Below are 24,789 nucleotides of genomic sequence, written 5' to 3' on the forward strand. Positions count from 1 at the left end.
TCTGAATAGTGACACTTTGGCTAAAACCGGAGTTGGCTCTGAGGAGCTTTAGTCTGTGGAAAACCCTCAGTTGGAGATCACTGCCTTCATTGTTGTTGCTGTCATCATCAGTTTTGTGCAGTTCTTCATTCAGACAAGTAGCTACCTGTCACCTAAGAGACTTGGGCTTCAGGACAGACTTGCAGTGATCCCCTGCAGCCATATGAAACTATGGTGCTAATAACACATAGTGCCAGCTATAAAGTTCTAAAGATAGTTTGGGTGGCAGGCAAGCAGAGGCAGGGATTCTGAGCAAGCTTTCCTTCCCAGAATCCTGCCACAGCAGGGCTGGTTCATGTGTTTTACCTCTAAAGGCACATGCTTTATATGAAAGAGGTGTGAGGATGCTGGGGCTATTGTGTATGGACACGTAGCCTCCGTTGCATCAGTTTTCTGAGTGCGTTGTTGTCCTTCATTGCATCAGTTTTCTGAGTACATTGTTGTAAAGTTGAGCCTGTTAAATTAATGGAATAAAAAGAATAAATGATTGCGTATGGCCATCTGTGTGACTTGTGTTGGTTCTGTTGTCTTGGCTATTAAAGTAAGTTCCTTCCCCGCTTAGTCCTTTGTGTTACAAGTGTGTCAGCAGCTTCCGTCCATCCCCAGATAATTCTTTCACATAATCTTTTAATAATCTCACACAAAACCAAAGTGATGGGCCTACAGGATGCCAGTGTACTGTTCTTAGTATTTGCTTGCTGGAAACAGGTTAAAAGGGAGAAATATAGAAATAAAAGAATGTACAGTTTGGGATAGGTTAATTTTTTTAATCATGTAAGTGATTTTGTTATTTAGAAACATGTAAGAATAATATAGATTATCTTCATATCTTTTAGGACCTAGGAATAGTTTACATATGACATATATCTTAAGGAGTATTGATTTATTGGGTCTTTTATTCTGCCAGCCAAACTTTTTTTTTTTTTTTGCTTTAATCACTTCGAGTGATGATTACACATTAAGTGAACTCTTCTAGTTATAAATTACTATAGCAGTATGCGGAATGATTGATATCATGAAAACCATAAACAAAATATATTCTCTATTCCTTTGGTTTCTATACTTTTAGTATCTAAGTGAAGTATTTTTCTGTGGCAGCACAGAAAAAACAACTTATAGCTTTCAGTTTCTGTGGGGTTAAATGTGGATGCCAGGTCAGATTTTCAAAATAGAACTCTCTTCAAAAGATTTATCAGAAAGTACTGTCACACCTTTACGACTCACAATAGTCTAGTAATTAAAATTCTTATACATGAAGCAACTAACAGATTTTCTTTTGCCAGAAAGAGAAAAATAGACAAGACCTAAGTTTTTTTTTCTTCTGTTTATTATCCAAGTAAATGGTTGTTTTCTTCAGATGGAGTTTTTTTTTTTAATTTCCCCTTAATATAGTGGTGGATTTTTATGTTACTGTATTACCGAAGAGTAAGTAGAAACATTAGAACTCCTTGATATTAACTCACAAAGCCTCATTTTAATATGCTACTTATGCTTATTCTTTTTGGTAGCTCTTTTACCCTTTTGACATTAATGTATACTCTTCAAATATCTGAGGGGAAAAGTTATGAAAGATTAATTCCTGAGTTGAATTTCTCAACCCTGAAAAAAATTGGAATAAATCAGCCAAGTTAATCTTCTCAAAAATTGGGAAGCCATTTGTTTTCTAAGGGTGAAAACTCAGATTATGTTGTCACATCTAATTATTAATAAAATCAGATAGTCTGTTTTGGAGATGTTAGTCTTATCTGGAAAAATTCCAGTAGACAACAGTGAAGTTTTAAACACGTATTTGGTGTAGTTGAGGGAGAATTTTGCAGTCAGTATAACTTGCTTAATTTGGATCATATACATAGTTGTTTAATGTCTTTCTGTTTTTTACAAAGGCTTTCTGTTAGCCCTCTTTACTCTGGGATAAACAAGTCTGTGTATTATAAATATTCGACAGTGATGTCACTTTTATTTCCATAGATGACTCATGTGTGAGCAAAATTTGAGAAATAGTGTTTTAAGAATATTTCAGCATAGTATGGGATTTAGACAGATCAATTTGCCTTTTCAAATTATATCAAAGGCCAAATATTTGACCTCTTCCAACTTATGTTTCCTTTCCTACAGAAACAGATGATTATGCTGAGATTATAGATGAAGAAGATACTTATACTATGCCCTCAAGTAAGTACACTTCTGATTTTGTTCTTGCTCAAATTTGAAAAATTACCTCCTCACATTTAAAAGTTTTTGATATTTATTATCCTTTTAGACCTATGTTTAATACCTCATTGGGTGCTGAAGAAGAATATTCTTTTCAACCTTTACAACTTTGTATTATATGTACCTACTCACAGGTCAAAAGCCTAAAGCTCAAATATCTGTAATTAATTTTAGTTAACAGGATTTTTTAATCATGTTTTCTGACTCTGTGATAATAGAAACTTTTTTGAATTTTTTCTTTCTGCAGAAAATTAGCATTATATAAAAGTTAAGTATACACACAACACATATTCAGATATCTGCATTTCCCCTTGAAATTGTTTGTTCTTTATTGCCATTGACTAACCAATACAAACAGCTTCTAACCTTCAGTCTATAGATCATAAGGGTGGGAGACGTTGGGGGAGAGACAGAACTCGTAAATGAACTTCATAACAGCCTGGAAATGTCAAGATTCTACTTCTCTCTGTGATGTACAGCTTGCTGATTTATGAAAATCTGGAAACACCAGATCTCAAGTTGGAGTATATATTCCCCAGATCTTGAATTGGATAAGTCCTTGAAATTTCAATTGTGTAAAAAAAAAAAAAAAATTTAAACATGCCTCTTAAAGAGACCTCAGAAGCCTTAGTAATTAATTCAAAGTCTGAAATTTCTGATTTCAGTAGAGCGTTACATATTTGTAGGTCCTCTATTCTTTTGTATAAATATTCTGAAAGATGCTCTCATTTGGATTGTCTGTATATATTGAGGAAGCATTACCAAAATAAAGAGAAACAATCCAGCTTCTGGCCTTGCCTCTCAAGCATGCATTATCCTGGGTGGGCCCCATGTCCCCTTTCAAAAGCTCCTTGATTAAAAAGTGATATGAAACAGAGGTAAGAACTGAAGCTTAAGTGCGTGCATTTTGACTGCCAGTATCAATTTGGAAAAATATTTAAAATTGCATTTACCTTTTTGATTAACCATTTGGTCATTTGTACATTTCTTCAGAGAATTCAAATTTTTGTTTGTGTTTGTATTATGCATAGTAGAGTAGTAAATGTCCAACTTGGCTAACTTTTATCCAGATCCCACAAAAATAAGTCATAGGAATTTAAAACCATTATTTAAATAGCATTAAGTTAACTTGAGGATATTTAATTTTTATTTGTATTTAGTTCTTTTTTTATTCATATTTGTGCTTGAAATATTTTAAAAATTAAATATTGAAATGTACTCTCCAAGTTTGTGTTGTTAACCTAATTGCTATTAGTTATTTCTAAGCAAGGTCTTCAATTTTTCTCTCTCTTAATTGCAATACAGAAAGCTATGGAATAGATGAAGGTAACAGGATTCCTTTAAAATTACTGCATTTGCTTGCAATTGCAACCTATGGAGTGATACGGGATGTTTCAGTTTTCAGTTAACTTTCATTATTTTTAAACTATTTGTCATTGGTTTACTCATACTGTTAAATCAATGGAACTACTAGCTAAAGTGATTTTAAAGAGGAAAACAACTATCTAAATTTTGGGTTGAATGTTCTGTATAATTATAATTTGATAAACCAGGGAGAACCTATTAAAATATTTGGCTTGTGGTTTATTCCATTGGTGATTACACAAATGGAATATATATGGTTTAAACTGTGGGGATGAGTTTCTGAAATGAAATAAATCAAAATATCAAGTAGTTAATTGAATTAAAATCTGATCTACTATGTTCCTAGTGAGTATTTTCTTTCCATGTGTTTCAACAGCCTACTAAATAATTGATTTTGTATAAATTACAACAATTTCACATATTAATTTGAGGCACATGTTTTCAAAAGTATAAAATACTCGTGACTTATTATGCTGCTATGTTCAACCTTGATTCCAAGTCATCTAATTTTGCAATTAGTTTTTAGAAACTACCTCTTTAAACTCTTTTAGCTCTATGAATAATATAGAGATAGGATTATAATGAAGTGGAAAACTCTTAAACTTTCAAAACATAAAATTTTTACTTATGATACAATTTTATGTTGCTTTCATATTTACAAAATTTAGTTATTTATAAAGTAATTGTTTTATAACGCTGTCTTTATAGCCTTCATATATTAATACCTAAACTAATAGCTCTTATTAATTAAGCATATTTACTACTTAGACCAATTACTTAGAAAACTATCAAATACATATAAAATAAATCAGATATTCAAAAACTCTAGGAACAGCAGGGAGAAAAATCTCCCTTTCGTAGAACTCATTTGTTTTGGTAGTTCATCCAATACCATAAATGATACATAAATTCCTGTTAAACTGTTATTTAAGAGAATTCCACTGTGTTTAAAGCATTTGCATAGATTGATGTGCACAGATGAAATTTTTACTCATGGGTGATAATGATATGAAATGTGTCAAGGGTTATTTCTATATTTGGTTTATTGTATTTGAATATTTACTCATGTATGGATCATGTTTTTCAGCCAGGGATTATGAGATTCAAAGAGAAAGAATAGAACTTGGACGATGTATTGGAGAAGGCCAGTTTGGAGATGTACATCAAGGTGTTTACATGAGTCCAGTAAGTCCTTTAAGATTACCAAAATTCTGTACTAATTTTGACTATTCAAATTTAAATTGCCTCTTGCTTGTCTTCATGAGTCCTTAGTTTTTCTAGGTATTTATAGTCATCTTTTATAAAGCTCATCATACATGTCAGCTTACTTGACATACTCAGAAACCAATAAACGGCAACATTAGTTCCTACAAGACTGGGTCTGTCTTTTGTTTATTTTAATATTTCAGCTTTTATCATCAGTATTAGATTCCATAAGTAACTGTTCTATTGGACGGAATCAACAAATCAGATGACAGAGTCAAAAAAAGCCAGTATTTCTACTGCATTTTCAAGAAGAGAACATAATTTACCCTCCAAAAGAGATCAGTGAATTTAAAATGTTTTAAATAGTAGCTTAATGAAGGTATTATGTATATACGATAAAATTCACTCTTTTAAAGTATACAATTTAGTGCTTTTTAGTATATTCACACAGTTGTGTAGCCATCACCACAATTGATTTTAAAATATTTTCTTCATCTTTTCTTCAAAAAGAAACTTAATATCCATTAACAGTTATTACCCATTCTATTCTTTCTCTAGCCTCTGGCAACCACTCACCTGCTTTCTATCTCTATAGATTTGCCTGTTCTGAATATTTCATATAAATGAATCATACAATAAGTGTTTTTTTTTTGTAATTGGTTTCTTTCACTTAGTATAATGTTTTTAAGGTTCATTCACTTTACAGCATATGTCAGTGCTTCATTAATTTTAATTGCCAAATAATATTATCTTGATAGATATATACCACTTTTTGTTTATCCATTTATCAATTGGTGGACATTTGGATTATTTACACTTTTTGATTATTAGAAGATGTCTGTGAATACTCACATACAAGTTTTTGTGTGGACATTATGTTTTCAATGATCTTTTGTATATATCTAATAGTAGAATTATGTCCTCACATGGTAGCTATCGTTTAACTTTTTGACAAGCTGTCGAACTAATTTCCAGGACAGCTGTACCATTTTACATTCCAAGCAGTATTGTATGAGAATGCAGAAATCTCCACATCTTCACCAGCATCTGTTGTATGTCTTTTTTGTTAAATCAGTGATCTTTTTCATTGACACTTTAGAGTAATAATACAGTCATCTTAACAATGGGGATACATTCTGAGAAATGCATTGTTAGGTGATTTAATTGTTCTCCAAACAGCACAGAGTGTACTTACACAAACCTAAATGGTAGAGCCTGCTACACACTTAGGCTATATGGTATAACCTATTGCTCCTAGGCTGCAAACCTGTGCAGCATCTTACTATATTGAGTATGGTAGAAAATTATAACACAATGGTATTTATATGTCTAAATATATCTAAACATGGACATGGTACAATAAAGATACAGCATAAAATATAAAATGATGGTGTACCCATGTAGGGCACTTACCATGAATGGAACTTGTGGGCTTGGAAGTTGCTATGGTAAGTTGGTTAGTGATTAGTGGTGAGTGAATGTGAAGGCCTAGCACGTTGACTATACACTAGTGTAGATTATAAAAACTGCATACTTTGGCTACGCTAAATTTATATTTTTAACTTTTCTTTTTTAAATACTAAATTAACCTTAGCATACTGTAGCTTTTCAACTTTATAAACTTTAATTTTTTAAGCTTTTGACTCTTAATAACAGTTTGAAATACAAACACGTTGTAGAACTGGACAAAAATATTTTATATCCTTATTCTCTAAGCTTTTTTTCTATTTTAAATTTTTAAAAAACTTTTTTGTTAAAAACTAAGACACAAACACACACATTAGACTAGGAATACACAGGGTCAGGATCATCTGTATCACTGTCTTCCATCTCCACATTTTGTCCCGCTAGTAGGTCTTCAGGAACAGTAACACACATGGAGCTGTCATCTTTTATGACAACAGTACCTTCTTCTGGATTATTCCTGAAGGAACTGCCTGAGGTTGTTTTATAGTTAACTCTTTTTTTTTTTTTTTAATGAATAGAAGTAGTACACTCTAAAATAACAAGAAGACTCGGCATGGTGGGTCATGCCTGTATTCTCAGCACTTTGAGAGGCCAAAATGGGAGGATTGCTTGAGCCCAGGAGTTCGAGACCAACCTAGGCAACATAGCGAAACCTCGTCTCAACCAAAATTCAGAAAATTAGCCAGGCATGGTGGTGTACATCTGTAGTCCCAGCTACTGGGGAGGCTGAGGCAGAAGAATCACCTGAGCCTAGGATGTGGAAGCTGCAGTGAGCTGTAATTATGCCACTATACTCCGGCCTGACTGAAAAAATAATAGTAAAATAACAATAAAAAGTACACTTTATAGTAAATACATAAAGCAGTATCATAGTTATTTATTATTATACACTATTGTATACTTTATGTAATTGTACATGCTAGACTTTTATATGATTGGCAGCGCACTAGGTTTGTTTACACCCACACAACTACAAACACCTGAGTAATGTGATGGATATGATGACACTAGGGAGTAGGGATTTTTTATCTCCATCATATCACAGTCTTATATGTGGTCTGTTGGTGGCTAAAACGTTGTACAGCATTTGACTATACATACTTGCTCAAGAAATATTTTTAAACTAAAATAATAACAAGTATACAGAGGTGGCTCTAATAAAGTTATATAACATAAACAGTGTACCCTTATTTTATACCTCTGCTTTGGAAACTGCAAACATTGGTTTTTCCTCAGTAACTCCATGTCTATCCATTTTGTAATATCGTTTACACATGTACTGGTGTATCACTGTGAGGCAAAGCCACATCAAAATTTTGGTCTTTTCGCTAAATTTAGATTCAGTGCTCTTTCTATTGCATTTTGCCTCAAAGAGCAGAATTTATTTTGAGAGAATAAGAAACATAAAACAATACAAATATTTTTTAAAAATTTTAAAGAGTAAAAAAGGCTAAAAATATGTAATAAATTATTTAATATAAGGACAAGAGTCAAGACTTTCAAAACAATTTAAAAAACCCGAACTTCCAATTTACTTAACTTATTGGTGATTACCTGTTGCCTTGGATTAAAAAAACATAACTTGTTGGTTATAAAAGTAATGCTCAGCCAGGCAACGGTGGCTTATGCCTGTAAACCCAGCACTTTGGAAAGTGGGGGCAACGTGTCTACAATAAATTAAAAAAAAAGTTAGCTGGGCATGGTAGCATGTGCCTTTAGTTCCAGCTACTTGAAAGGCTGAGGCAGAAGGATTGCTGGAGCCCAGCAGATAGATGCTGGGGTGACCATGAGTGTGCCACTGCACTCCAGCCTGGGTGACAAAGTGAGACTCCAATTCAAAAAATAAATAAATAAAAATAAAATAAAATTCCTGGTAGATAAATAAGGATTTTAAAGTTTCCAGCATATAATGAATTACCTGGGTCACATAGTTAATAGCAATGCTGATAGAATTTCATTCTTTATTTTTGAGTCAGGATTTCACTCTGTCACCCAGTTTGAAGTGCAGTGGCATGATCACAACTGTCATGGCTCATGACAGCCTTGACTTCCTTCAGGTAATCCTTCTACTTCAGCACCCCAAGTAGCTGAGACTACAGGCAAGCACCACCACAGCCAGCTAATTTTTAATTTTTTTTTTTTTTTGTAGTGACAAGGCTTTATTATATTGCCCAAGCTGGTCTTGAACTCCTAGGCTCAAGCAGTCATCCCACCTCAGTCTCCCAAGGTGCTGGGGTTACAGGTGTGAGCCACCACACCTGGCCTCATTCATTTTTAAAATAAATAATCCAGCATGGTATAGTGGCTCATGCCTATAATCCCAGCATTTTGGAAAGCCAAGATGGGTGGATTGCTTAAGCCCAGAAGCTTACGACCAGCTTGGGCAATGTAACAAGATACCATCTCTACAAAAAAGATAAAATTAGCTGAGTATGGTGATGCATGCTTGTCGTTTCAGCTGTTTGAGAGGCTGAGGCTGGAGGATTGCTTGAGACCAGGAGTTTGAGACTGCAGTGAGTTCTGATCATGCCACTGCACTCCAACCTGGGTGACAGACTTGCTTCTTTAAAAAGTCATTTTAAAAAGTAATAAATAATTCATTTTAGCTGTGAAAATACAAGAATTTTTTTTTTATTTTAAAGATGTGGAGTATAATTCAGGGTTAGGTATACAAATGTTCATTGTGGAGGTACCCCTGTTGATGAGATATGCCCCCCCCCCCCCCCCCCCCCACCCGGGCAGTTTGCCACTACTGCCAATCCTTTTCTTATGGTATTACAATAATCGTTCAAGGTCTACTTATGGGTGAGAACATGTGATACACAGTTCTTTGTTTCTGTGATAGATCACTCAGTATTATAGACTCTAAGTTCATCCAAGTTGCTGTGAAGTTCATAATTTTGTCCTTCTGATTAATATTTCTATTGTGTATATGTATTACATTTTTTTATCCAGTCCTTTTTCAATAGGCAGCACAATTGGTTTTTGCTATTGTGAACAATGCTGCAATAAATATACATGTGTAGGTATCTACTTCATAGAGTAGTTTCAGTTCCTCCAGGTATATTCCCAGTAGAGGGATTGTGGGGTCATAAGGAAGGTCAATTTTTAGATCTTTTAGGAATTGCCAAATGTTTTCTACAGAGGTTGTATTAGTTTACACTTCCACCAACAGTGCATCCTCTCTAGCATCTGTTGTTTTTGAGTTATTGATGATGGCCATCCTGACTGGAGTTAGGTGGTATCTCCGTGTGTGGTTTTTTATTTTTTTTTATTTTTTTGAATTGGAGTCTCACTCTGTCGCCCAGACTGGAATGCAATGGCACGCTCCCGGCCACCGCAGCCTCGACCTGCTGGGCTCCGGCGATCCTTCCGCCTCAGCCTTCCATGTAGCCGGAACTATAGGCGCGTGCTACCATGCCCGGCTTATTTTTTGATTTATTGTAGAGATGAAGTCTTGCCAACTTGCCCAGGTGAGTCTCGAACCTGCGGGCTCAGGCAGTTCACTCACCTCTGCCTCCCAAAGTGAATAATTACAGGCTGAGCCACTGAGCTGGGCCTCCATGTGGTTTTAATTTGCATTTCTTTGACGACTAGTGAGACTGAGCATTTTTTCGTGTATCTGTTGGCTGCTCGTATGTCTTCTTTTGAGAAGTGTCTGTTCATATCTTTTGCCCACTTTGTAATGTAGCTGTTTGTTTTTTCTTTTCAGCATGTTTGAGTTCCTTGTAGATCCTAGATGTTAGGCCTTTGTCAAACATCCAGTTGGCAAATATTTTTTCCCAGTCTGTGGACTGTCTCCCTGCTCTCTTGATGGTTTCTTTGGCTTTGCAGAAGCTTGTCAGTTTGATGAGGTCCCACTTATCTATCTTTACTCTTATGGCCTGAGCACTTGGGGTTTTGATCAGGAATTGGTTGCCAGCTCCAATTTCTATAAGGATGTCTCCTGCATTTCCTAAGGTTCTTATAGTTTAAGGTTTTATATTTAGCTCTTTGGTCCATTTAGAGTTGATTTTTGTGTATGGTGATAGGTAGGGGTCTTGTTTTAATGTGATCAGCCAGTTTTCCCAGTACTATTTTACTAAATAGGGTCTCCTCTCCCCAATGGTTGGTGGTGGAGGCTTTGTCAAAGATGAGTTGGTTGAGAAATTGAGGTTATGCTTCTGGAATCTCTATCCTTTTCCATTGGTCAATACTAAGCTGTTTTGATTATTGTAACTTTATAATAAAGTCATGGTAACTCCTACTTTTTTTTTTTTGCTGAGGGTTGTTTTGGCTATTTATGGTCATTTATGTTTCCATATGAATTCCTGTATTGTCGTTTCCGGGGCTGAGAAGAATGCCACTGGAAATTTAATGGGTATTGAGTTAAATCTGTAGATTGCCTTGGGTAGGATGGACATCTTAACAATGTGAATTCTTTCAGTTCATGAGCATGGAATATTTTTCCATTTGTTTGTGTCATCTTTGATTTCTTTGAGCAGTGTTTTGTAGTTTTCGTTGTAAAGGTCTTTGACCTCTTGGCTGGGAAGATGCCAAGTTATTTCATTTTTTTGTATGTGTGGCTATTGTGAATGGGATTTTGCTTTTTATTTGGTTTCTGTTTGTTTATTGTGGGTGTATAGAAATGTGACTGTCTTTTGCTTATTTATTTTATACCCTGATACTTTGTCAAAGTCATTATCAGTACAAGGTTTTTGACAGATTCTCTTGGGTTTTCAGAATCATGTGTCTGCAGAGGGATATCTTGACTTCCTCTTTCCTGTTTGGATACCCCTGATCTCCTTCTCTTGTCTGATTGCTCTAGCTAGAACTTCCAGAACTATGTTGAAAAGGAGGGGTGAGAGTGGGCATCCTTGCCTTGTTCTGGTTTTCAGATGAAATGGTTCCAGTTTCTGTCTAACAATATGACTGTGGGTTTCTTGTAGATGGCTCTTACTATTTTGAGGTATGTTCCATCTATGCCTGGATGTTCAAGGGTTTTTATCAAGAAGGGGTGCTGAATTTTATCATAAGCTTTTTCCTCGTCTAATGATGTAATCATATGGTTTTTGTTTTTACATCTGTTGATGTATTTAATTACGTTTATAGTTTTACGAATGTTGAACCAGCCCTGCATCCCAGGGATGATGCCTACTTGGTCATGGTGGATGATTTTTGAGATATGTTGTTGGATCCAGTTTGCTAGGATCTTGTTGAGAATTTTAGCGTATATATTCATCAAGGATATTGGCCTATAGTTCTCTTTCTTTGTTGGATCTTTACCTGGTTTGGGTATCAATGTGATGTTAGTTTCATAAAATGATTTGGGGAGAGTTCCATCTTTCTCAATTTTCTGGAATACTTTCAATAGGATTAGTGTCAGTTCCTCCTTATATGTTTTGTAGAATTCTGTTGGAAAGCCATCTGGTCCAGGGCTTTTTTTTTTTTTGGTAGTTTTCTTATGGCATAGTCATTTTCCTGGATTGTTATTGGTCTATTTAGGGTCTCAATTTCTTCATGTTTCAACCTGGAGAGGTTGTGTGATGTCAGAAAGTCCTCCATTTCCTTTAGGTTTTCGAGTTTGTTTCCATACAAGTGCACATAGTAGTCATTGATAATCTTTTGTATTTCTTTGGGGTCAGTTGTGACTTGATCTTTAGCATTCCTAATTGTGTTTATTTGGACTTTTTCTCTCTTTTCCTTGGTCCGTCTAGCTAGGGGTCCGTCATTCTTGTTTATCCTTCTGTGTCCTGAATTTGGGCTTTCATTTTAGTGATCTGGATTCTTCTGCTGAAGTTAGGGTTTTGGTGGTTTTGCTTTTCCACCTTCCTTAGGTGATTTTTTAGGCTGTTCACTTGAGAGGTTTCCATTTTCTTCATGTGTATTCATAAAGATATGAATTCCTCTCTTAGTACTGTTTTCCTGGCATCTCAGAGGTTTTGGTAAGATGTTTCTTCGTTTTCATTTGTTTCCTGTTATCTTTTAATCTCTGTTTTGATTTCCATGTTGACCCAGGAGTTGTTTAGCATCATGCTGTTTAGTCTCCACATCTTTATGGGTTTGGGGGAACTTTGTTGGTGTTGATATTTATTTTTATTCCACTGTGGTCTGAGAAGGTGCATGGCAATATTTCAGTCTTATGGAATTTGTTTATGCTTGATTTATGGCCAAGGATGTGGTCGATCTTAGGGTACGTTCCATGTGGTAATGAGTAGAACATATATTTTGTGGTTTTTGGGTGGAGTGTTCTGTAGGTATCAGTTAAGTCCATTTGGGCAAGTGTCATGTTGAGGTTCCGGATTTCCTTGTTGATTTTTTTCTCTTGATGATTTGTCTAGGGTTGTGAGTGGGATATTTAAGTCCCCGGCTATGATAGTGTTAGAGTCGATATCTTTTTTATGTTTACCTAGAAGCTGCTTTATGAAAGTTGGTACTCCTATGTTGGGTGCATATATGTTTAGGATGGATATTTCTTGTTGATGGATTGACTCTTTTATCATTATGTAGTGACCTTCTGTATCTTTTTAAATTTTTGATAGCTTAAAATATTTTGTCTGATATTAAGATCACGACTCCTGCTTTCTTTTGTGTTCCATTTATCTGAAATGTTGTTTCCCATCCTCTTACTTTGAGTCTGTATGTTGCTGCCTCATGATCTTTTGTGCATTTTGCCATTCTGTGTCTTTTCAGTGGTGCATTAGTCCATTCACATTCAGGCTAATTATTGAGATGTGAGAGTTTATCCCTGTCATGAAGTTCTTACAGAGTTTGTTGTTGTTGCTGCTGTTTGTTTATTTGCTTGTTTTCTTTTGATTTTTGGATTGATTCATGTTTTCAATCTTTCTCCTGCATTCTTGTGAAGGGCGTTGTTCTTTTTTCCCTTCTGTGTTTAATACTTTCTTAAGTGTTTCATGTAGTGCTGATCTGGAGGCAGCATAAACTCTTAGGGATTGAATGTCTGGGAAAGATTTAAATTCTCCATCACTGATGAAGCTTAGCTGGGTAGCTAATTCTTGGTTGAAATTGTTTATCTTTGAGAACTTTGAAGATTGGGCTCCAAGGTTCCCTCGCCTAAAGTATTTCTGTGGATAAGTCTGCTGCCATTCTAGTTGGTCTTCCCCAGTAGGTAGTCTGACCTTTCTCTCTTGCTGCCTTTAGGACTTTTTCTTTTATACCTACTTTGTGTAGGCGAATTACAATGTGTTTAGGAGTCGGTCTTCTTATGTAATATCAGTAATTTAATGTTTACTAAATATTTGTTGAATTATTTTTTTTTTTTTCTTTTTAACGATGTGGGGTACAATTCAGGGTTAGGTATACAAATGTTCATTATGCAGGTACCCTTGTCAATGAGATGTGGCCCCTCCTCCTGCAGTTTCCCAATATTGCTGATCCCACCCCCCTCACCTGGCAGGAATGATTCTCTACCCTCAGGGATTCACATTTTGTTGACTATCTTTCTCATGTATGTTGCTTGTGGGTATTCATTTTGTTATTAATGTGGAAGTCTAATTTTATAATACAAAGCAATGTAATCATTTCTCTAGGTTCCTATTATAAATTCTTCCAGATTATGCTTTTTAGTGTAAAATCAAATTATATTTTATCAAGATATCTTAATAATTGGTCAGTTGTAACTCAGCATAAATCTCATGAGCAAAGACCTGCCATTGCTTATTTAATTTGAGGTCTGATTAACTCTTTCAGCAGTTATTTATCAGTTGTCCACTGTGTGACTGTTACTATTTCTAGATGGTGAGAACATAGTAATAGAGAAAACAGGCGATGTTCCCTGCTTTCAGAAAACTTAAATTCTATCTGAGACCACAAGGGGACAAATAAAAACCAGTACACTGGACAACCACTTCGGGTCTCCTCCCACTGTGGGAACCTTTCTGTCTTCTCAGTTAATCTTGCTTTCTCACTTTAAATACAAAAACAAAAACCCAGTACACTAAATATCAAGAAGGGAATAAGAAATGCTTTGAGAGAAACAATACCTGGGCAAGGAAGAGCAGACAATGCTTGGTCTGCTCTTCCATGTGGGATGGGCAAAAAGAATTTCTGACAAGATGATGTGTCAGCAGAGCTCTGAAGCACTGCAGGGAGCAGATCATGAGCGTCCCAGCCATGGGGAAGTGTGTTCTAGGCAGAAGGAACAGCCAGTGCAAAGGCCTCTAGGTAGGATGGGGCACCACCAGCAGGCTGGTATGGCAGCAGATTAATGGGAAAGGAGGAAAGTAAAAGGAAGCAAGCCTACAAAGGCCTCCAAAGGGCGTGGGGCCTTGCAGGCCTTAGAATAAGAACTTTGATCCTCATTCTTAGAGTCAGAAACATGAAGTTTACCTAAAGATTTATTAGCACACAAACAAGACAAACAAGGTAACTGCCCTCTTGAAACTTACATCTGGTGATGGAAAACAGTAATAATGTGAATGACAATGTATATTATCTATATATTATAACATAATTATAATATATGATGTAATAATATGAGAGAATAGTAAATGTACATAATGAACATATATATAAGTGAATAATACATTTATAGATGGGTTATAAAGAAAGCAAGTGATTGGATAGAAAGGTGATTGGATACTGTGTGAGACGGGATGGTCAGGGAAGGCCTCTTAACAAGGGCCTCACTGGAGATTTCTGGGGCAGGAGCATTCCAGGCACACAGAACAAGAAGGGAAGCAGCAAGAAAGCCCTGTTAGCAGCCATGAGGCTGGGAATGAGAGATTCAGGTGGGTGAATTGGTCTGTGCTCCAAGAAAATAGCTGGACTTTTATTCTGAGTATCATGGGAAGGGAACCCCTGAGAAGGTTAGTCTGATTAACATTTTAGAAATGTCTAACTGCCATGTGGAGAGTGGGTGGCAGAGGGACAAAGGCAGATGGTGCCGTGAGGAATGGAGCAAGGGAGCAGTGACTGCTCTACCCAGTATGCTGGTAGTAGATTTTTTTCTTTTTTCCTTTTTTTTCTTTTTTGAGTTGGAGTCTCGCTCTGTCGCCCAAACTGGAGTGCCGTGGTTGCTCCCGGCCACCGCAGCCTCGACCTGCTGGGCTCCGGCGATCCTGCCGCCTCAGCCTTCCAAGTAACCGGAATTACAGGCATGGGCTACCACGCCTGGCTGATTTTTTGATTTATTGTAGAGATGAGGTCTCACTGACCAGGCGGGTCTCCAACCCGCGGGCTCAGGCAATCCACTCACCTCAGCCTCCCAAAGGCGTGGGATTACAGGCTGAGCCACCGAGCCTGGCTTGGTGGTAGATTTAAGGAGCTTACAGTAGAGTGGGAATGGGTAGGTCAGATTCTGGATGAATGCTGTGGGCAGGGAAATAGAGCTTGCTCCTGGATTGTCAGATATAGGGGTGAGGGAAATACCAGATTCAAAAATGGCTTCTAGATTGTTTACTTGAGCAACTGTGTGAACACTGGTTATTTAGGTGAGGCGGAGAAGACTGTGAAGAAGCAGATTTGATTATGGATGTACTAGCCATTGTTCTCCAGAGCCACAGGACCAATAGGATGTGTAGAGGTATGGATTTTCATCATAAGGAATTGGCTCATGTGGTTATGAAGGCTGACAAGCCCCAAGATCTACGGTTGGCAAGCTGGACACTCGGGAAAGCCGATGGGATAGTTCTAGTCAAAGTTTGAAGGCCTGAGAACCCAGAGAACTGATGATGTAGTTCAAGCCTGAAGGCAGGGAAAAAATTGGCATCTCAGCTCAAAGGCCATTAGGCAAGAGGAGTTTCCTCTTGTTCATGGCAGGGCCTTGGGTGAGGCCCACTTGCATTGGAGAAGGCAATCTGCTCTACTTAGTCTGCCAATTTAAATGTTAAACTCATGCAAAAACACCCTCACAGAAACACCAGAATAATGTTGAACCAATGTCCCAGCACCTTGTGGCAGAGTCAAGTGAACACGTAATCCTCCCTCGCTGCCAGATATGGTAGCTCATGCCTGTAATCTGGCTACTTGGGAGGCTGAGGCTGGACAGTCTCTTGAGCCCAGGAGTTCAAGGCTGCAGTGAGCTGTGACAGTGCCACTGTGCTCCAGTCTGGGAAACAGAACAAAACCTTGTCTCAAAAAAAAAAAAAAAATCACCCTGACAGTGGGATTTCTGTTTTGGTCAGATCAAGTTTAAAATAGCTTTCCTACACCAAGTCAAGATGGGGAATAGGTAGATTTGATAATATGCTTCTGGGCTCAATAGAAAAGTCAGGGCTAGATATATAAATTTGAAAGTAACATATAAATGATACTTGGGTCCTTTGGCATTAGGTGAGCTAACTTACAGTTGAGCATCTTACAAATATATACAATATGAAATAAAACGAATAGATGATTCTGGCAAAGATAAAGCCAAGGGTAAGATAAGCACATACAGTTGCTATATAGAGTCATCCATAGTATTCTATTGATTTGCTCACAATGGCCTCTTATTTCTTGTATTTCTTAGCTCGAACTTGTTTGAGAAAAGATAAACTTTTCGGCTTCCAGGGCAACCTTTTTTTTTTCCCTTCTACTTTGCTAATCATGTCTTCTTAGTCTTTTTTGCTGTTTTCTACTCTTCTCCCTGACCTTTTCATATTGTGAAGCTCCAAAGCACAATCCTTGGACCTCTCCTGTCTCCTTTGGTAATTTCATCCAATCCCATGGACTATACTACTTTCAGATTTTTATGTCCAGCTCAGACTTCTCTCCTAAACTCCAGTCACAGTGTCTTGCCTGCTCCACCTTTGTTCCTTGACTGTCTTACTGACATCTCAAGCTTATTGCATCCAAAGCTGAGCTTCTCATCTTCCCCTTCCGTCTTACCAGTTCATCTAGCCAAACACCTGACTCTCACACCCAGTCCATCAGGAGCCACCTTTGCCCCAGTTTAAGAGTATATCCAGAATCTCAACCCTTCTCCCCACCTCCACAGCTACCACATTTGTCTGAGCCGCCATCCTCTGTCACCTGGGTTACTGCAGTAGCTGCCTGCAGAGCCTCCTGTGCCTAACCTGGCCCTCTGCAGCCATTTCTCAGTACCATAGCAGAGTGTTCTTCCTAAACTTTAGGTCTGGTCATAGTACTCTTCTGCCCAAACCCTTCCATTTCATTTACAGTGAAAGCCATGTCTTTATATTGGACTAGAAGGCCCCATGTGGTCTGGCCCCTCCTTTCTTTTCTGACTCAGTTGTCACTACCCTCCTCCCTTACATGGTCTGCTCCAGCCTCACACCTGCTTGTGTTTTCTTAAGCACGCCATACATGCTGTTCCCCACCGTTCCTTGGCTAGGCAAAACTTCCCCCTCTGGGCCACCTGACTGGCTCCCTCCTCCCTCCTTCAGTTCACTGTTCTCATCTCATCTCTTCAGTGAGGTCTGCCTCATATAGCAGCCACTACTCCCAGCTCCCAGATCCTGATTTACTTTCTCCCTTATCTATAACACTGCTACCTTTTAACACACTGTGTAATTAACTCTTTGTGCTTGTGTTTTTCACTGGAATGTAAGTTTGACAAGAACGGGTGCTGCTACCTCTGTTGTTCACGGGTACTTCCCAGGCATCTAGAATGGTGTGGATAAATGAGTAAATGAATTGCCTGCAATGTTTCACATGCATGTCCATTTGTCTCTGGGGACTTTATACAGAATTTTTAAAAACTTACTCCTCTCGGTCTTAAGATTTTACATTTCTGATTCCTTCTTGTCCATAATCCACATAGTTGCAAAAAAACCCAGCTTTTCATGAATTGATTAATATAGTGAACCTTTTTGCACGTGTGTGATTCTATAATTTCCCTAACACAGGAGAATCCAGCTTTGGCGGTTGCAATTAAAACATGTAAAAACTGTACTTCGGACAGCGTGAGAGAGAAGTTCCTTCAAGAAGCCTGTAAGTTTCTAGAAATTTCTGTGGAACTCCATTTCTATTTGTGAAATCTAAACTGTCTCTGAAGAAGTAAGAAAAATAATGTTTTGACTTTTATGAGACAACTTTGTTTATTATTTTTCCCTTGCAAATTAATTTCTAAATTTGTATAGGTACCTACCTGCGATTTTTTTTCAGTCAAATCATGATGTTTTACATGTAAAGGTTGATTTATTGTCCCTTTATGCTTTATTACCTGTACCATTAAGCATCTTTGCACTGGAATTGGTGCAAATATATAAATGATCCTAAATTTAGTGCTGCCAGACTCTGGGAATGCAGAGGTGAGCAAGACAAACACAGGTCCCTGCCCTGGTGGAGCTCACAAACTGGTGAAGGAGTAAGGATTTTGAAAAGTCCCCTGGTCCTGCTACAAAATCAGAAAGAGGACTCTTATGATGGCTTTCCTGGCTATTTTAGCTGGAAGTGAATTTTTCTACCTCCAATTCCCTGGCTCTTGGTTTGTGCCTCCCGTGTTGAAGCTACCTTGGGTGAGTTGTGCATGAATAGGGCTTCTTTCCCGAATATAAGCTCTTGCTGAGCAAGGATCTTGTCCATCTTGTACACATCAAGCTCTTTCCTGCCTGCCCTCAAGCTATGATGTCCTTCCTCCTCCTTTCCTATAGCTTGTCCATTTTCATCCTTCAGGCCCCAGCTTAAATGTCACCTCCACAGAGTACCCTTTCCTGAATTGATTGAAAGTTAACTCTCCCCTTAGTATTCTTTATCACACAGGACCATGTTCTTTTTGTTCCTAAGGATTTGTAATTAAGTACACATTGTTTTCAAATGATTATTATTTGTCTCTTCCTCTAGGTTTTAAGCTCCAGGGGGACATGCCTGTTTTGCTCACCACTCCGTACTCAGTGCTCAGTACAGTGCTTGACACATAGAAAGCATCCAGTAGATGTTATATAACTGTCTTGGTGTCTGTCATTATATATACATCAAATGAATGCCTTCTACTTTCCATTTTAGTAAATATGTGCCACCTAGAAGTCCAATACATTAGTAAGTCATAGAGTAAATCATATTGTGACTTCATCAGTTAAGTCTAAGTACATTCTTAATCCTATTCCTGAATTTCTAGCTTAAACACAAGAAAAGGCCTGCAGACCACCTAGGCCAAGAAAACAGACCACATCAATCATCACCAATACCCTTTCTGCTTTACCTTTGCTGGTATTCTGGTGCATTTTATATTTTCAAAAATGTAAATTTTAAAAATTGTTACCTGTTTCCAAACTTATTCTGAACCATTCATTACTGTATTGTGATTGTATAGGACTTTGGAATCATCATTACAAAAATCAATCATATAGTTTTACAGGTGTAGTAAAGTCAGACTAACTTACTCTTATTGAAAGGGTGACTCAGCTGTTATTTCAGGGAAATGCGATGGAGGTACTATATGTAAACATTTATAGGGCTTTACCAAGCTATACATGAGAGAGGAAATACAGCCTAGGTCAGGGGTTGTTAAACATTTTCTATAAAGGTCCATATAAAATTTTAGGCTCTGCAGACTATACAGTCTCTGTCCCAACTATTTAACTCCGTCACTGGGCTGTGAAAGCATCCACATGAGCAAGAATGTGTTCTAGTATAAAATTTTATTTACAGAGACAGGTGGCACTACCTGGGCCTTAGCTTGCTGCCCCTGGATAGATAAATAACAGGTTAAACTACTCTACTCATTGATTTTTAGTTCACTGGCCACAAGACTCCTCTCACCTTTGCCTTGTGCTGTTTAGTATTCTCAGTTACCTCAGACAAAATACAAAATACTGATAATTATATGTGAGGATAACATAAAGCCACAAGTAATAGTAAATAATCACTTGTAGCAAATAGAAAATACAATTGTAGTAAATACATTGGGTGCCTAAATGTTTATCCAAAAATATCACAGTATATACTTAAGGAATGTACTGAATCTGACAAGATAAAATTTAATTACATATTTTTAAATTTTGTACTGGGTGTTTATATTATACATTTGTTCCAAAAAAAATTTTAAAATGCCAGGTCCTATTCTTGGAATATGTGGGGGAAACGGGGAAAAACATGTTAAGGATTTGAGTTACCTCAAGTGAAGGTGAGATGACTGCAAGAAACGAATGTGATCTTTGGGTGTGTTGATAGGATGGATGATGTGGAGAATAAATACTAGCAGTGAGAGGCCCTGTCTGCTGAAGGCTTACTCAGCTCTGAGTTCTATTCCATGGTGGGCTTCATACTTGAAATGGGTGTAAAGAATGTAGATCTCGCCGGGCTTGGTGGCTAAGCCTGTAATCCCAGCGCTTTGGGAGGCTGAGGTGAGTGGATTGCCTGAGCCCGTGGGTTCGAGACCTGCCTGGGCAACTTGGCGAGACCTCATCTCTACAATAAATTTTTAAAAATTAGCTGGGCGTGGTAGCGCGCGGTAGTGCCTGTAGTTCCAGCTACTTGGGAGGCTGAGGCAGAAGGATTGCTGGAGCCCAGCAGGTCGAGGCTGCGGTGGCCGGGAGCGGCCACTGCACTCCAGTCTGGGCGACAGAGTGAGACTCCAACTCAAAAAAAAAAAAAAAAAAAAAAAAGAATGTAGATCTCAGTCAGTGGAAAGTGACTTAAGTGGTGAAGAAGCTGAAAACATATCCTCTGAGAACTAGTTGAGGTTGTTTAATTTAGAGATGGCATACCAAAAGATTATGAACACAATCTTTAAATTTTCAGAGGGATGTCATTTGGAAGGGTTTTAAATATTTTTTTGAACACAGAAGGCAGAAAAATTGAATAGAAGGGAATAAAATTATTTTTGAAGGATCCAGCAAGAGGTCACAACTGGTTTAAGGGAGAATTTCAAGAACCACACATACGGGAATAAGGAATTCTAAAATGAATTTTTAAATATGTGCAAAATTTAAATTTTGTTTTTCCTCATACAACTAAGTAGGAATTTTTTAGGAACAAGAATTATGTACATTGTTATCAGTTTCCTACAATTTAGGAGTTGTAAAATAAATGAGTGAGCTAGACAGAACACCCACTAATAATTTTTGCCCATTTTCACAATTTTTCTTAACAATGGTCAGATATCAGCTACTTGATAATATTACATATTGGTAGCATTTTTTTAAAAAATTACTTCCACTGTTACTCTAATTTCCTTGCGTGGCATCATAAATTTTTTTTCCATTTTAATAGTCTATGAAATCAGGTGTTTGGAGCCACTGGACTAGGTCACCTTTGAAGTCACTTCCAGTTTTGAGGTCCTGAAGATGGGTGAAGTTTGTTCTGTGTCTTACTAATCCTCGTGTACTGTGCAAGTGACCATCTCAGCCCTATTAGAAATGATAAATACATACACATTTAAATACATGCCTACAGTAGGTATGTATATATATGTACATTGCCCTCTTGGCCATCTTGGACTCAATTAAGCAATCAAACTAATGTGACTGCCATAGGCCACATTTAGCATTGGACTCTCCCTGAGGACCAGAAACAAAGCATGCCAGTAAGGTAGAGGCAGATATTTCTCTCATATGAAAGTCCTGGCACCTGTCCTAGAGCTAGTCTTTAGGGCTCTGAAAACAACCAATGACATGCAAGGGGACCGCAGTGGTGGATGCAAGAACTATTCATGTCCAAGGGAAATCCTTTGTGATAGCCCCACAGGTGTGGCTTCCAGAGTCCTGCAAGGAACATGTCCTCTCTTTTTTTTTTTAAATTTGAGTTGGAGTCTCACTCTGTAGCCCAGACTGGAGTGTAGTGGCACGCTCCCGGCCACCGCATCCTCGACCTACAGGGCTCCAGTGATCCTTCTGCCTCAGCCTTCTGAGGAGCCGGGACTATAGGAATGCGCTACCACACCTGGCTAATTTTTTTTTTTATTTATTGTAGAGACGAGGTCTCTACAATAAGTTTGCCCGGGCGGGTCTCAAATCCGCAGGCTCAGGCAATCCACTCACCTCGGCCTCCCAAAGTGCTGGAATTACAGGCTGAGCCACCAAGCCCAGTCAGCAAACATGTCCTCCTATGGTAATCACACTCAAGGAAGCTCCTGGCTATGGCTTCCCACCAGGTATTTGTAGTCCCATTCTACCTCTTCCCCAAGCAAATTACCAATCAGGAGTGATTTTTATCATAAAGAATGTTTTCCTAGTAAATGAATTATATGTAATTCATTTATCAGATTTCCAGAGGAAAACTTAGAAAGTTAGCCCAAGGTCAAATTTGACGACAGGAAAAAAGAAAGGGTTTTCTTTTTCTGTTTTCTTTTTTCACTTCCACTACATGTGTAGCAGGAAGAAAGAATTTTCTTAACCCTTAATTCACAATATATTCTCCCTGGAAATTTCTAAAGAGTTTACTGCAATGGTTATCTTATGCCTCAATAGTAGAATGCGCCTTTCTCTGCCGACTCATGCCTACTTGTGAGTTGAACTGACCTGTGGGATTGAGTTTGGTGTTCCCACATTATTGACTTGTGTATTAAGTGAATTATCTTCAGAAAGACTGAAAGAGTTTTCAAAAGAATAACTGGACAACTTTTTTCCCTAGTAACAATGCGTCAGTTTGATCATCCTCATATTGTGAAGCTGATTGGAGTCATCACAGAGAATCCCGTCTGGATAATCATGGAGCTATGCACACTTGGCGAGGTACCGTGATAACCAAACCTTACTTTCTGTCTGGTCACAGTGACTAAACAGGAGTCTCTTATTTTGTAATAATTTAGTCTACACTCATTGTTTGATATCTTTTGCTTAGAAAAGGAAATATATACAGTTTTATATCTTGAATTTTCAGAAGAGCTCTGATTTGGGATGTATTTTATTATCATTTTAGTTCATAGAAATGAGTATAGTTATCTTCATCATTAAATTCCCAAATAATCCCATTATGCAGTACTGGCAGCAGTATCTTCCCCAACAAAATGTCTTATCAGGACTGATAGCAACAGGTAGCCAAGTGTTATGTTCTGTTTTGTTTTCTCTCTGGTGCCATTGCCTAGAACTAACCCAATGGTTCAAAGATGAAACAATGTTAATGGAGTTTGGGTAAATTAGTGCTGGCTTTAGGTAAATCTAAACATTTTGCAGTATTTTTTAAACAAAGTGAAATTCGTCAGTTTCTTTTAAAAATATGAGTAGCAGAATGTGATCAGCTCTGACTTTCTCCAGAATACGGAATTGCTTTAATCAGTACATCACCAACACCTAGAAACTTGTTAAAACTACCATTTCTTGTGCCCCACCCCAGCCCTGCTTAATCAGAGTGGGGACAGGCTGTGTTTGTTTTCATTTGCTAAACATTTCTTCTTCCTCTGCCTTATGATTCCAAATCAAGTGGAGTGTTTATGTATGTTTTTTGTTCATAGTTATCTTACTGCTTTTGGAGAGTTTACAGTTCTTCGGGCTCAAAAACTCTATCGCTAAATGTTTTTCTCTTTTAATTTATTGAGTTTTATAGGGTATTAAATGTATTTGCCTTTCTTTGCCATATTAGCATTTAGCTGAATTATGGTGTCAGTGTGATAGGAACTAGTTAGCTCCATGGGATAAATACACAACAGGTGACTGTTCTGCCCTTCTGCATCCAAAACTTTGTGGAGGAGGAAGGGAGGGAAGATGGACTCCTTCTTGCTTCTGCTTCCTCCTCATTACGTTATCTTCATACTTTCCCAGAGACATAATAAGGTTTGAAGTGGAAATGAACTGTTTGTGTAATAGACTTGTTTGAATAGTAACTAGACCTTTTTAAGTCTTCAACTATTATTATTTAGCCAAAAATTATACCATGCTTTTATCCATTCCTTTGAAGCATCTTACTGTATTTTTTTAGAAACTTGTCTATAGTCAGAAATATTTTAATTTTACAATAGGATTTCAAATTAAAAATTATTAATTATAATTCCTGAATTTAAATGTTTCATTTGTTACATTTTGTTTATTAGAAGCCATTCTCATATTATTAAAAATGTGTTTGGACATGGTCAGCATTGTCACTGAATGCAGCTCTTTTGCTTTTGAGTTCTCTGTCACTAACTATTTTTCTATTTTACCTTGGCCATTGTTCCAAAAGCTGAGATCATTTTTACAAGTAAGAAAATACAGTTTGGATCTAGCATCTTTGATCCTGTATGCCTATCAACTGAGCACAGCTCTTGCATATCTAGAGAGCAAAAGATTTGTACACAGGTAAGATGTACTTATAAAGCTGGTAAGTTGCCTTCTGAGCAAGGTTAGTTGAGAAACAGGAGCCCTTTTGTACCTTTGTACCATTGGAATCTATTATATATGCCTACCAGAATGTCATGCTGCGTTATGTCCTGAGTGAAGTGCCATGGCATGTTAATGCACACAGTTAAAGCATTTTTCCACATGTAGAGTTTGGAACATAATGTGATATTTTCAGGTAATTTATTTCTTACACAAATACTATTGAGAACCTATACCTGGCAGTAAAACAATAAGCATGTGGGAATGGTCCCTAAAACAGATACTGTCCTTGTAAGAGACATCTGTTGGCAGTCTGGAATTTCTGTTTATAGCCTGGGTCTCTGCTTGAATGCAAGTAAAAACCCTTACAATTTATTTGCCAAGT

At 37.4% G+C, this 24,789-nt stretch overlaps 1 protein-coding gene across 10 annotated transcripts in view; it reads left to right on the forward strand.

The window, feature by feature from the left end:
* Positions 1–24,789, forward strand: part of PTK2 (protein tyrosine kinase 2) — a 286,007-nt gene that overhangs the window by 189,753 nt on the left and 71,465 nt on the right. For 8 of the 10 annotated variants that reach the window (XM_021707659.1, XM_021707661.1, XM_008048322.2 and 5 more), the window contains 6 exons: positions 2,155–2,211; positions 3,556–3,576; positions 4,703–4,800; positions 18,078–18,162; positions 22,744–22,844; positions 24,268–24,383. In XM_021707659.1, the coding sequence (XP_021563334.1) occupies positions 2,155–2,211; positions 3,556–3,576; positions 4,703–4,800; positions 18,078–18,162; positions 22,744–22,844; positions 24,268–24,383 (478 nt within the window). The remainder of the gene's footprint in view (positions 1–2,154; positions 2,212–3,555; positions 3,577–4,702; positions 4,801–18,077; positions 18,163–22,743; positions 22,845–24,267; positions 24,384–24,789) is intronic. The other 2 variants (XM_021707660.1, XM_021707662.1) reach the window with 1 other exon arrangement.

Source organism: Carlito syrichta, unplaced genomic scaffold, assembly GCF_000164805.1.
Source record: "Carlito syrichta isolate Samal-C Ts95f unplaced genomic scaffold, Tarsius_syrichta-2.0.1 Scaffold123331, whole genome shotgun sequence".
NCBI classification, from domain to species: domain Eukaryota; kingdom Metazoa; phylum Chordata; class Mammalia; order Primates; family Tarsiidae; genus Carlito; species Carlito syrichta.